This window comes from Idiotropiscis lumnitzeri, chromosome 8 (genome assembly GCF_059441095.1).
Source record: "Idiotropiscis lumnitzeri isolate Australia: NSW breed Sydney's pygmy pipehorse chromosome 8, RoL_Ilum_1.0, whole genome shotgun sequence".
NCBI lineage: Eukaryota > Metazoa > Chordata > Actinopteri > Syngnathiformes > Syngnathidae > Idiotropiscis > Idiotropiscis lumnitzeri.
In genome coordinates, this window is record NC_142398.1 from 6,511,513 (window position 1) to 6,526,444 (window position 14,932).

Below are 14,932 nucleotides of genomic sequence, written 5' to 3' on the forward strand. Positions count from 1 at the left end.
ACTCAGTACTCTGTGGCGCAAAATAGTGTAAATATATTGATGCGATGATAAATATTTAATATGCGTTTGACATTGAGCTCTTTGTCATGCTGACGTCAGCCGTTTACGTGTTTGGGTCTGAGAGTGTCTGCTAAATTGCTAATGTAGCCATCATCTTATTTTGTGACTCGATACGTATTAAAGTACATTTCTGTTCAAAGCTGCCGGCTCTCCGCCCTTACGCGGTTCTAGCCAGGCTTCTGTTAAAAGTCAACTGTACACCTAAGTACTTACTTGGGTCTTTCCCTACTCTGTATTTCACTTTAGCGATTATCACGCTTAGCGCCTCCTCGTTCGCCTCCTCGATTAAAAGGGTACTTGTTAGTGGGGTCGTTTATTTGTCACCACGGAGGAGATGATCTGCATCACACAGATTGTTGCGACCCAGCATTGCTGCTGGGAAACAAGAGCCCTTTAAAAACCGCAGCTTTGACGGTCTCGATCTGAGATTTGCATTTTTTTTGTCCAAAAACGATAAATCGTTCAGCCCTCGTACAGAACCGGCTCAAGCCCATATCGCACTGAAAGGCAAACTTTTGCGACTGTTGACGCACGTAATTTTATGTTGGAAAAAAAGGTTGCAAACATTCTCCAGATGTTCGCCAGTTCAACAGTTTAAATCAATTTGTCATCCTCTTCGTGTTCAAAATTTCCTTGCAACAAGAAAAAACATTAAAACCGCAGAATATCTGGCGAACGTTTGTGACTTTGAACAAACCCTGACGAGAACGCAACCTTCGTTCCCTTTGTCAACACTCGTAAATGTTGGCCCCTCCTTAAGGCATCTCCAGAAGAATTTTGCACTTTTCCCTGTGGTCTGGTACTTCTTCAAATATGAACTAAAAAAATTTTGTCATTTAGCAAAATAACAACCTGCATGCAAAAGTTGTTTGCTAACGCAGATCCGAAGGAATTTCAGACCAGGCCCAGACAACAGGTGAGCCGTGACATTTGCAATGCGAGCCCAAGGGCACTTGACGCCAGTTTCAGGCACCCTCCTGAGATGGTTGACAATGGATGGATTAATCTTCTTAATTTATTCATTTAAATTAATTATTATTCCACAAACATAATATGATCAGAAGGCTGTGTTCAGACTAGTGGGGGCAGAAACAACAATGTCTTTTTGCAAAGACTTTTTTTTGTAGTTAGTTCTCCTGAAGTCTTTTTGAGCCATTGTTCAACTGAAATTTGAATCCTCTTTGCTCTCACCAGTAAATCTTCATATTTTCGTAGTCTTTCATGAAAGCGGGCTGACTGATTATCTTTTGTGTTTATGAAAAATAAGACAATTGCTAACATCTGCTTTTCCTTTGGAAAACTTAAATCCACATTTTCACCGATTTATGACATGTTATGGTCCAAACCAGAAACTGAATCACAATTAATTGATGGAAATGGTAAAAATTAGTTTAATCTGTTTTGAAAAAAAATCGTTATTTGCAGCCGTAGTATGAATAACATGACATGAAGCTAAACCTGAAACAGCCTCAGAAGTGTAGATCGTCCTTGTATCCAAGAAGTAGCTCTTAGTTTCAAAAAGGATGGGGAGTACATCAGTGCCTCTTGTGTTAAACATTCCGTAATTATTGTTTAATTTGTTTCATTAAAAAACAAACAATTAAACAACAGAAATAATGTTAATAAACCTTAATTGTAAATATATGACTTTGCAATATGCAAAGATTCATTTTTTTCTGAATATTGGACTCATCGATAAAGGGACAGTTCTAGTTGTCAGAAAATATTTCAAATTGGATTTGATAATGATAACGTGCGAATAGTTCGTATGCTGACATTTAGTGAGATGGTAAGCGTTTACTTTGAATTACAGACATTAATTCCAATAATTCCAACAAATGTCATGTTTGAAGCATGGCTCTTAGCCGCAAGAACTGTGGGAACTCTTTGGGAAGTCTGGGGGACCTTTCAGAACGTGAAGTTGCGCGCTAACACAAAGGGTGCACTTTTTCCCATTTTTTTTTTTCTTCAGCACGCTTGCAGAATGTGAAGCATTTCAGCAGGTCTGCGCCACAGAGACGAAGCTCGTTTTGGGAAGCATGTGAGCGGGAGGCTCGGGGAATGCAGGTTCTAGGGCTGGCTTGCAGCATTAGCGCAGTTCAAAGCCGGGTCCTCGTGCCTTGCTGCAAACAAGGAAGCATTTCTTTTTCATCCTGACTCGCTCTAACTTACCCATGTGGCTTCTTTGAATAAGGCCTTTGTGTGTGCGGGTGTGGGCGTGTGTGTGTGTGTGTATATGAGTGTAGTGTACACTTATAAAAATGTCTGCAGGTCATGACACTTCACATCTTGCGAAGCTCAGGTAACTTTGAATAACAAAGCCTCAGGGAATGCAAGCACAAAAAAGAAGCGTTAAAGGAAATCTGGTTTTGTCTGGTTTTTCTTTTCTCCTAGCCTGAAGGCAGTTATTTTTTTCTCCTAACGGGGTAGGATAACGGCGCAGAATGGGCGCGGCAAGAACATTCATGTGCTTTGTTTGTAAACGATTCTGTCAGGTTGGAATGGATTGTGTGTCCACTAGTGGGACATGTATCATACTTTGATGCATGCAAACTGTGACTGTAGTAACATTACAGATTTTTCTAGTACCAGTGCAACTTTTTATTCTTGTAGGGTGACAACTTTCCCTCGTAATTTTTTGACTTTATGTTTACAACTTAAGGTGGGCAATTTGGCAACTTTTTTTCAGATCACAACTGCCCTTGTTAAGTCTTTGCAGCTTCTCTTTTCAATTTTCGGGGGAGAAAAGCCAAGGAAAGAACAAAACACTAGGACAAAAGGCCTTTACACACCAATCCAACGTTGCAAAGTCGGAGCTGTTGTTGGGGCATCTGGAGGGTGTCTCGGTCAACGTATAGAATCGGGTCGGGCTGTCGGGTTAAATGAGCACTGTGATCGCTGTTAACTAGTGAATCAGTGCACTGAAGCAGAAGGTCCAGAGTAGTTGGCGTTGCCGTCGGCTTATGCGGTGTGTCCTTCGGTCATTCTCCCATCCGACGTGGTGACTTCAAGGCCGACGTCGGATTGGTGTGTGGGGGCCTTAAAAGGCCTTGTGTGGCAGACCTGCATAATTGACGGACTCATTTCTGACAGAAATTCAATACATTAGGGGCAGTTCCTCCCCCTTCTCAACTTGATTCAGCTCTCCGTGTTTAGCATGCTGCACAGGTTTTGAATTCTACACGCGTGCATTGCACTTCTTGGTCTATGGGATCAACACCACCCCTCCTGCAGCTTTTCATGACCTGAAGCCACAACTATTTGTCTGCTCTCACTTCCAAATCCTGGCTGCTGTCATTTAACAAAAGGCTGTGTCAACAAACCGACACCCTATGTAAACTATTTATGTCACCTTAAATATATACATTTCTTGGAGCCCTATTAACTCATGCATGTGTTTGTTATGGAAAGATTTTTTTGTACGGTTTTGGCACATTTTTTTTTTTTTTACCATATTAGGTGTATTATAGTACAAACATACTAATATAAAAAAAATCACACCAGTATTGCAAAAGTGTTGCAAAAAGTCAACACACATGGTCAGAATTAGGGCTGCACGATATTGGAAAAAAATGACATTGCGATTTTTGGGGAGGCTGCGATGTACATTGTGATATTGAAACTAGAACAATTTTCACCAGATGACTCAAATAGCTCTGTTTGGGAAGACTTTGCTTTGTTTATTATACAGCTCTGTAATGGCCACTTGATAGAAATACGTGCGCCACGGCATTTTATACCTTTTGTCGAGCGCGCGGGTCATTTTTTTTAAACCTCTCTTTCATGACGGCGTTGAGTTGCTTGCACGGTGTCTTTCCCCACGTGAAAAGTTATTGCATTCGTGATTTGTCGATGGTGTTTGGACTTCTTATCATAAGGTGTTATGATAAAGGCGTCTGTCATTGTTTTTTGAGTAGTCTGAACTGGTTATAAAGGGGCTCATAATAGCGATTCAAATGGTCGGACACGTTTGTTGTATTAACTCGTGTTGCAGCAACAACGGCGATGCACTGTCGGCAGAGTGTTTTTTGTTTGTTTCTTCCTTTTTATGGCCGAAATAATTCCATATTTCGGATGTTGACTTTCTTTTGGGGACTAAATGCCGCCGTCGTGTCTTCCATGTTGCCTGTTAGTGTTTTCTGAGTGCACAAAGTGGAGGGGGTGGGGGAGTGGCCAGTGACTGGCAGGAGGGAAGGGGTGATCGAGACAGGCTTTGTAGAGCATACAGTAGTTACTATGTTTGTATGAAGCTAAACAAATTTTGCGTGCTCTAAGAAAAAGATAAACAATGGCACACTTTTCATTTTGTGAACTTTTCTCGAGAGATTTCCTCTGGAAATTTTAGCTGAATTCCACATTGTGCGACGGGACTTTAGGTTGTTCTGTGCAATTACAATGACTTTTCAAAGTTGACGTCAACATGAATAACAAGCATATTGTCAATTAATCACTATTCACAACAGCTGGAGCTGTCACAAAACGCTTTCCATATTGTGTAATATAAATCAGCATGTAATCAGAACACCAATTAAAACACGTAAACACATATACAATAGATACCAGAAGAACAGCACAACAGTGATTAGTCTGCGTTTTCACACAGGCTCTATGAAATGTTGTCTTTGCTTCTACTTGTCGTTATGACACTGAATCACTTGTCTCCTAAACACTCGTCCATCCTCACTGCTTCATCTTTCTTTGACTTGCTGCAGGGGCCCATCCTCCACAAGCCTTTTTGTTGCAGTTGACACCATTGTCTGTGGGTGCAATTCACGTGGTAGTTTGAAATCTCTTTTGTTTGCTCAGCTGAAGACCGTCGCCCCCGCATGGCAGTAAAACAACCTTCCCTGCCGGCTAATGTAAACAGCGCACTACTGGACTCTTGTTGATACTATATAGCATGTTGTCATCTCAAACTAACTTCTGCGGCCTTTTCAACATTTTCGTATCAGAAAAAAAACAATGCATTCCAAGCCGTAATGTGTGAATAATACTGTGGCTGATGCAAGCGCAAAAGAGATATAATAATTAAACATGAAAAACTGTTGTCATTTAAAGATCCCCCCCAAAAAATCAAAAATCAAACACAAAGCAGTCACTGATGGTGTAGTGGTACACTTGCCTGCGTTGTGTGCGGGCAGCGTCGGTTCAGTTCCTACTCAGTGACGGTGTCTATGTCTGCCCTGTGACTAGCTGGCGACCAGTTCAGGGTGTAGTGCGCCTTTCGCCCATAGTCAGCAGGGATAGGCTCCAACACCCTCCCGTGACCCTGTACAAAATATGCGGTGTGGATAATGACACATGACACATGACACATGATGATCAAACACAAAGCAAAATATGCAGAGCTTTGTGCGAGACGAGAGGCGCGTTTTCCGAATTCCGAATAGTACTTGAACGATGTTAATGGTTCCAACTTCTGGAAGTGCCTCCTAAAAGCAGATCTCCATTAATAGGAGGTCAGGTTAGCAACCAGCTTTAAAAAAATAACTAAATAAAATAACAGGCTTGCGTAAAATTTAAAACCTAAACAACAATTAGTCAATGTTCACATTGAAATTGTTACGAGAAATTGACTCACATTGCAGATGATCTCTTTTCCTCATCCTTAAATTTATTGTCTTTTTGAAAAACTATCATGAAAATGTGCAAAAGTAAAAGAAATTACATACAATTAACTTTTATTTGATTTGACCTCTAAAATTTTGTTAAAGCAAGAAATTTGTCCTGAAGCCTAAATGTACAAATGATAAAACCCTGCTTACAAAATTCTTCAATGAAAAAAAAAATATTTCTGTAAAATTTCACCCAATGCTAAAAACAAACTCGACCAAATAAAAAAAAATAAAATAAAATACCACAATAATCACAGAAAGCTTATGGGGATAAAATTGCCCAAAAATAGTACAACAAAAATTTGGTAAAATTGCTCTCAAGGTAAAATATATTCATAAAAAAAAGAAAGAAAATAACAATTCACCTTATACTAAAAACAAACTACACCAAAGAAAAATTTAATCGCTAGGAAAAGTTTATGAGGAAAAAAACGTTGATGCTAAATTGCACAAAATGCTACAATACAAAATGGTTGATGGAAAGAATAACATTTGATAAAATTTCACGAACCGTAAAGTAAAATGGGGGGGGGGGGGAACCCTAAAAAAAAACACACAGACAAAATAATAAGTACATATGTATGTACGGAATAAACAAATTCACAACAAATGTCAGTCAAAGCTAAAACTTCTCTAAAACAGCTTTTTCTTGGATTTTTGTCTCTAAACCCGCGCTTGTTTCTATAGGTATCATCCGAACGCAAGAGCTCCTGGACCACGAGACCACTCCGCACTACTGGCTGACGGTCTACGCCATAGATCGAGGCGTGGTTCCCCTTTCCACCTTTGTGGAGGTCTACATCGAAGTGCAGGACGTCAATGATAACGCGCCACAAGCGTCGGAACCCGTTTACTACCCTTCCGTGATGGAGAACTCCCCCAAGGACGTGTCCATCATCCAGATATACGCACTGGATCCAGATGCTAAATCTAGCGATAAACTCAGCTATAAAATCACCAGCGGTAATCCACAAGGCTTCTTCGTCATCAATTCCAGGACAGGTAAGACTGCTGTTGATTTTGAGGGGAGATTTTGGGGCTACATGGATACATAGATGTCTGCCATTCTTGTCTCTATGTAGGCATCGACGGTTTCCCCGGTCTGGTTTTCTAAGGTCACGGTTTCTTTCAATTACACCTACAATGGTCCATCATGAGCTTTTCTTTTTCGGTGGGAGCAGGCTAAGTCCCACTGCAATATGATTGGATGGTTACAGAAATCAGTAAACAAGACACCTCTTTTTGAACATCATGCTAACAGCTTTTATTTTTTTTTTCCTCGCCTTCTCGGCTGAGCGTAGTGGAGTGTGGTGAGCAATTGCACACAGGCAAGAGTTAGGACGAAGACAAGAGCATGCACGGATGCCTTTTTGCTATGTCGATTGTAGTGCATTGCTTTAAAAACAACAAAAATCAACAAAAACATGGGGCCAGCGGGTACTTGTCAGCCCCAAGGACAACATGAGCGCCTGTTCTTAAACTCAATTCTCACCAGTGATAAAATACTGTGACATTCTGAGAAGATTCAACTGAAGAAGAATGTTAATCTTTTCTTTCTTTCCTTTGTCACACCGTTTTTGGTGTGGCACAGCAAGAGCACGCATGCTGATAAATTGTTTTAATTGGCGTACCATAAAGAATAACAGTGACTCAAGTATTTTACTGAGAATAAGTAGTTTGATTGTAAAAAGCAATGGTTGATGATTTCCGTGAAAAAGTATTTGATTGGCCAATGTTGAAAAAAGTACTTGATTGGTAAATGTCGATCAATGCGTTTCATTGCCGATCCCAAAAAACGATTACCTGAAACCTGAATCCGCTCCACATTTCCTTACCACTGCACATTTTAATGTTTGTGCATTTGCTAGACTGTCAATTAGAAATAACCTCATGTGTTTGTCTAATAAAGGGATGGAAATTTAGATCGAATGTTTTTTCTTTTTTCTAATCTGACTCGTCGATGAATCGAGGAAAAAAATGACAAATTGATCTTTTTAAAAAATATTCATTAGCTAACAGCTCTAACATTTAAAAATGTAATATTTGCCATGATAACGGTATCGGCCGTTCTCATTGATGGATGACCGGTATCAGCAGTAGAAAACCCTGTTTGGAACTAACTTTAAGAAATACAGTTTCTTTTTTTATTTCTATCCCTTTATTTCAGAGCACATCTGAAATGGTCAGTAATTTATCCGATAATTTACAAAAATGTTGATCATTGTTTTCCAAAGTAAATGCTAATGTTTGCAAATGTTTTATTTGAAGAAAACAAATCAGTTTGCTTTCATGGAGGATTACAGAAATTAAACGTTGACTACATGTATTGAGGGATGTCATGGACTGACTGGTTTGGGCAATTTTAAATTACAAAAAAAATTGATTAATTTGTCAATTGGTTAGCGATTAATCGTTGCACTTCTACTTTTCCTAAATACACGTACAGTACCTTGAGAATTCCCAGCATCATAACTTTCCAGACTTTTTTTTTCCAAATATATAATTTAGATTATAAATTTGCACATATTACACCTGTCATCACATTAACAAGCCGGTGCGAATAGCTTTCAACTATTAATTTATGAAAATGGAAAAGCAATTTACTTTTTTTCTTTTATTGGGGTTGTGCCTGAGGGGTCCTCACTCCACTCTAAAAGTGCCTTTTCTCATGCGGCGCTTCGCAAATGGCGTGACCATTAATATTTCATCGGCTTCTTATGAACTCGCCCGTGCGCTCTACACTTCTTCAGTTGCATGTGTATGCCTGCGCACGTGCATGTGTGTGTGTGGTCCCCCCCCTAGCCCCCCCGTCCCACCCCCCCTCCCAAAGGTAGTCGCATCAACACAAGCTGTAGAGTTATTTTTGTTACAACTGCCAATGTGAACTTTCTGACCAAATAAGGATGGAGAGCATTAGTAGCACTCCTCCCTCTCCCCAAACCATCCTGGCATAAGTCGTGCATGGGTATTCCCAAGTAGACGGTGGAAGTAATTAATGCAAGAGCACGCTAACTTTAATTTCCCTTTCTTCCTGACTGATTAAATGTGTCAGGATGGTGAATAGAGGAAGAAAAGCTGCTTGCGCCCCCATAGGAAGTCATATCCATGGTATCCATGGAATTCATTTCTTCCAGAGGCAAACTGTCACCATCATGAACGTCATTTGTCATAAAAGTGCAAAAAGCGGTTAACCACTGCTCAATTTAGCTTGAAGCATATTTTCCCTATAGGTAGGATAACAGAACTGAATGATTTTTAAAAGTAATCTAATTGCTGTTTTTATTTATCACTCAATATCGCGATTGCATTTTCACATGCAATTGTGTTTTACAATTTTGAGATTCTTTTTTTAACAATCAAGTAATGAATTATTCTGAATTCAAATAGAAATAAAAAAATAAAACTGTTCGAATTGTCTAACTTCAGCCTCTCAACAATCATTCTCTGATGTCTCTAGTCATTCATAAAAGCCGACTGAATATCATTTTTGTTGAACTGAAATAAAGCTTTTGTAAACATCTGCTTTGACTTTGGAAAACAATGAACTGAACCAGGAACTGAATCAGTTTCAAAAAGGTTGTTGAATACAACATCAGTCCCGTTCGCGCGACATTGCTTAATTGTTGGTTAGTGGTCAGTAGATTTTTTTTTTTGGTTTTAGTCATCATCCAATTCCAATGAAACAAGAAATAATTGGTTAATGAACAATAATCAAGAAAAATGTTTTATAATACCCGCTAATGCAAAATACAATTTAATCAGCTGAATCAATGGATTAAAGATTCTAAAAATATTCAATAGTGACAGCCATACTAATTTACAAAGCTTTTTAGCCTACGCCATGTCATGTTGCCGTATCTTAGAGTCTAATATTGAATCGTTACTGGGATTTGCTGTGAAAAGGGGGGATGCAAGGACTACGGTATATAAGTTTGATGCGTCAACTGTGACACGGCAACCGCATATTGCCGGTTTGTGAAAATGTTTAAATTTACCGCATGCAAGGCCTTTTTTCCATAATAACACGTTCTAAATTTGCGTTGGGCGTGCAGGGCCCCCGTCTTGGCGTTCATGCAAAGCCTGTGAACCAAAGAGTGGGAAAATAAATGAAAGCCTATGTCGTGTGTGTGTGTGTGTGTATACTCCTTCGGCATGTGTTCCAAGCTAACAAGCTAGTAGTGCTCCTTTATCTACTGTAGCTGTAAGGCTTCAAAGGCGCCAAGGCTTTACTTTCCGCCTTAGGTGGTGGGAGTGGTGTGGTGGTTGCCCCGAACTTGCTGCTTGAACAAAGGATTGGTTCTCCTTTTTGGCAACCCACGAAATAAGAACTGCTACCTTCTCGAACACAAAGCTTTCACACTTAAAACACTAGAGTGGCTCTAAAAATCAACACCTGCAAGCAATGGACAGAACAGCTCACTTCAGAAGCTTCTTGAAAAGAAGCGAGAAAAGCTAGAATGCAAGTGTTGCATCTTGGAGTTTTCCACTAAGAATTTTGGGGGAAAACGGCAAGGCCGCTTTTATATCGCTCATTTCATACCCAAGCTAACTCAATGTGCTTCACATAATCAAAAGTGCAACATTTAAAAGCATTTATAAAGAAAAGAACGTAAGACATTTAAAAACTAAATAATGTATTAAAATTGCGTGTACAGTGCAAAGTTTTTGAGAAAAAAAAGATGCTTTAAAAATGCTTTAAATGACATCAGTCATTAAGTTGGTATGGTGAAAAAACATAACCTGGATTAAAAGCATTTACACTCGGAGCTAACTTCTTTTCTGTTGGCATCTTATTCAATTTGCATTCACCATAACAGATAAATGCTCCTTCACCATGTTTGCTTTGAACTCTGGCCTTCACTAATTAACCTGAGTCTGTTGACATCAAAGTCCTTCATATTCAATTCGTATTTCTTTAATGTATTCAAGACCCAAACCATTCCGTGATTTATAGACCAGTAGCAGAATTTTAAAGTCTATTGTACAGCTGACTGGAAGCCAATGTAAAAAAAAGCAATCTAAAGCACGATACTAAAAATGTCACGTAGCATGGATTGTGAGGATTGAATTGTCCTTTTTTTTTGGTATTCAAATAGCATTTCTTTGAATTACATTACGCAAAGGGGGTGCTTGGCTTCAAGAGGTTTGATTAAAAAAATAAAGCCGTTAAATAAAATCAACCTGATTATGAAATGGGATTTGACCAGTTTTGTTTGTATTTTGCAGGTTGTTGGGGATTGTGTTGCCAATGTAATGGTTGCGCCCACTCTGCCCGTGGCTTAAAATATATGGGCAAGGCTGTTCTAATTTGTGTTGTGATGGGCGGACAAGCATTCATTTAAATCCCCCGCATGCATACTTGACTCATGTCGACTTCAGTCAAGGCATCACACGTGATGTCTGCTTTTATTTTCTCTTCATGGAGACTTTGTCAAGGCATTTATTAAAGGTCGTCAATGGCGGTCGCCCACATTTGATGCTGTGCGGTGTCTGGAACGTTGCGGTGGGGTGGAAGTACGTCGTTGGACTTTGAACAGCGTGCTCGTAAATGGCTTGTGTGCTGGCTGATTGTAACCAAGCCAAACATGGGAAATACACAGTTGCTAAGGTCGGAGGACAATCTTATCACACTTAAACGCTGCACCCATTCTAGATCAGTTCGGGCAGGGATTCCCCGTGCCCTCCAGAGGGTTGCGCAAGATTCCAAGTGTCGCGGCTGCATTTACATTGCTTTCCTTAAGTGCTTTTTTGAAATAAGCTCAAAATGGTGGTACCTCAACTTCCCGTTTTGTGCCACTACCCTTTGAAGTTTACTCTAAAACTAAGCATACAACAGGGAAAATGTCACATTGTGTATTTAACCAAACCACATGACTTGGCCTAGCAATTCTGCTGGCCTAATGCTAACACTTAATGCAAAACGCCACTCATGAAACTAGCATTGATGTTGCAGTAGTTAACCCTTTTAAGCAACGGATATTTGAATATAAACATTGTACCCAATGTGGACAGTTAATTAAACTATACTCACAGGCATAATACTATAAATATTCATAATAATAATAATAATAATAATAAATAGGGAGTTTTTTCCGACCGATACCATAACAAGTAGGCTCTCTTTGAGTACTCACCAGTACTGAGTACCAATACTTCTAGTTATTTTGATGTATAAACTTTCATTTAACACGAACGTTTCTTTTTGACTCAGATGATGATTTGTGTGTCAATCTGCTGCAGTACAGCAGCAACTACTGTTCAGGAGCAGTGTTGTTTTTGGCAGGCCTTTTACATTTTGTCTCCTGGACGAAAATGCTTAATAGTTTTCGTCACCTTTAGTCATTCCTATTTGTGATCGTTTTAGACTAGTTTAATCGACGGAAACTCCCCAAAAGGTTTTTATCTAGTTTGCTTAAAATTCGTCAAAGAAAAATCCAAAATGTTTTTCTCCGATTTAATTTAAAAAAGGCATACAAGATTTCCATCCAATAGCAAAGACTCATCGACTACTAAGGATTATGCATTACAAACAGATAAAGTGGAAACAGTGGAATCAAAGATCTTTGCTCCAAGATAAGCCGAGAACCAGAACGTTTTATTTGGCAACTGTTGTGGCTTTAGTTCACTTAAAGCAACATAAAATAAAAACGTTTTAACAACAAAGACTCGTAGTAGACTTGTTCTCATACATTAGCACAAGTACAAACTCTATCAAACATATGTCTTCTGTACTTGGAACAGCTTGCTCTTATCACAACAAAGTAGCATTTCGAGCCTGATTCACAAAGTGCTTCTCACAAGAGGATGGCCATTGGATTAAAGCAGTGCTTCTCAAATAGTGGGGCGCGCCCCCCAATCGGTGTACACAAAAGTCTGACTCGAATCGCGTTTGGGCGGAGAGTCAGCAGCTATGAACAGAAATGTTGTATTGCAACCATTACGTATCGAAACAAAATAAGACGACTTCTACGTTAGCAATTTAGCAGACGCTTCAGACCGGAACGCGGAAACGGATGACGTCATCGCGGCGAAGAGGTTCGATGTCAAACGTTTAGTAAGTATTGACTTTCGAGATTCTCACAATAATAGTTCTCAAAATTATAATTCTTACCAATTTAGCTTTGCTAAGGGACATTTTATTGACATAATCCAACATCAATATACAAAGAAAATATACACGTACACGGGGCGTGACAGAAGATAATTCAGAAGCACTGGATTCAAGTATGAAATCGTGATGTAAAACCTATTTGATTTGGTTTTCATATGTAATTGTTTTATCACAAGATGGTCTTTATAAAGTACAATATTCTAGATTGTGTTGTTGCTTTTTGAAAAAACTTTGCAAAAAATGACTCAGGGTTTTTTGGGGGGGAGTCTGAAACCAACTCATAGTATTTCCATTTAATTTCAATGCAGAACGATGATTTCAATTACCGACATAAACAGAAAACAGTACTTGAATCAAGGAACAATTTAAAATAAAATGTACATGAAAGTAATTGTAGTTCATGTTAAAACGTATTTTATTTTGTGTTTCCGCCTTACATTTGGCGATGTATCGGTTTGGATTCAGGAGAGTGGGTGAGAAATGGGATGCTTCTCATTGTTACCTTTTCAGCAGAGGCGCATCCATTATCACGGGAAGTCAGATTGGGAAAGGATAACTCCAACAACTTCCTGGCTATTGTCCGCAGGTCAAACGATGATCACATTGCCAGTGGAAAGAACAGTTGGAAATGAACGGAAAGCATTTGCGACTTTTTTGTGACTATTTTTTTCCTCTGTCCTGCTTTTTTTTTTTTTTAATTTAGTGGTCATGACAAAATGTTATTTTAATTTTTTTGGTTGGGGGGTGGACGACAAAAATTTTCCACAGTTAATGTACCTTTTGTGTTTGTGTCCCATACTAGCACAGCTTATTAAAAATGTATTCTCTGAACCATACTGACTTTTCCTGTGGATGACGCAGCTCGATTATGGAAAAAAATACTGACGATTATTTTAGTAATAATCGAAATCACCATCATTCAAAGGATTTTTTTTTTTTTTTTGGGGGGGGGGGACAAATGTTTAAATGTAAACAATATTCAGACAAATGTAATTCTTTGAAACACAATCAATCCTTTGGAATTGGATTGTATATAAAACTCGTTACCCTACACAACAATTGAAACATTTTTGTGTGCTCGTCGCGCTCCTCCATGATAACAAGCAGTCCGGATGAGTTTGACAGTTGACACGTCTTTATAAATGTTATTTAAAATGAACAAGTCCTGCCGTGAATATGATCCAAAACTTCAAGTCACTTTTGAGAGACCGCGCTAAAACCAACACGTTGTGCCGTGATGTTGCAAAGTGTCCCCACGGACGAGGTGGTGCCCGACATATCCTGCATTGTGTATACACTTAGAAATTGCCATAGAACTGTTTTAACATTTAAATAAACAATTTCTATACAACGCACAATCTTTTAAGTCAAGTTTACTAATTATAGTAGTTGACATTTTAAAATGAGGACTATGTTATACTTATAAAAAGGCTGTATATAATAATCATCTTCTACAATTGTCGATTTTGTAATCGTTTAGTGTAATAATCGTAATTGCAATTTAATTTTGATTAATTGCACCGCACTACCCATAGATCAGAAAACAACAGGTAAAATCATACGTTGTTACACTGCTCAAATGATGGCCTTTTGAAAACCCACCACATTCCAAATGTGTTCTAAAAAGGTTACTGAAAAGATACATAATTTTCTGTTGATCGCACAAGATGGCACCAAAGCTATTCTTTTAACACACAAAAACAGCAAATCTTGCATTAAAAAAAAATTTAAAAAAATAAGTAGACTTTTCCCTCCGAATATTAAAAATATTCTCTCGTCTTAATAATGTCAATATTCTGAGTTTGTGACAAAATGACTCACTCTTGTCATTTTATTCCCCACGTACTGTTTTGATTTTTTTTCCCTACTAACTTTGCATCATTGTTGTGTTGCTGTTGTTGTTATTTTTTAATAAAGAAAAACAATTCTCACAACAGTGACTTAATTCTCTCAACTCCCTGTATATTCTCATTATTTCAGATTCCAGTAAATCATTAAAATTGCTCACATTCTCCCCCGTAATATTGTGTCTATCCAATTAGTTTCCTTTATAAAATTTTTTTTTTTTCTTTTTAAAACTATATACACAGTTGAATAAATATAATTATTTTTTTCTTCAAATTTGCTTATTCATCTGGGGTCCAAC

General features: G+C 38.5%; 1 protein-coding gene across 9 annotated transcripts in view; it reads left to right on the forward strand.

Moving 5' to 3' along the window:
* fat1a (FAT atypical cadherin 1a) overlaps nucleotides 1-14,932 on the forward strand; it is an 81,882-nt gene that overhangs the window by 15,220 nt on the left and 51,730 nt on the right. For all 9 annotated transcript variants that reach the window (XR_015844603.1, XR_015844605.1, XR_015844604.1 and 6 more), the window contains exon 3: nucleotides 6,363-6,677. Coding sequence is in view for 5 of the 9 variants with exons in the window: in XM_088302057.1 (XP_088158183.1) it covers nucleotides 6,363-6,677 (315 nt within the window). In the remaining 4 variants the exon portion in view is untranslated. The remainder of the gene's footprint in view (nucleotides 1-6,362; nucleotides 6,678-14,932) is intronic.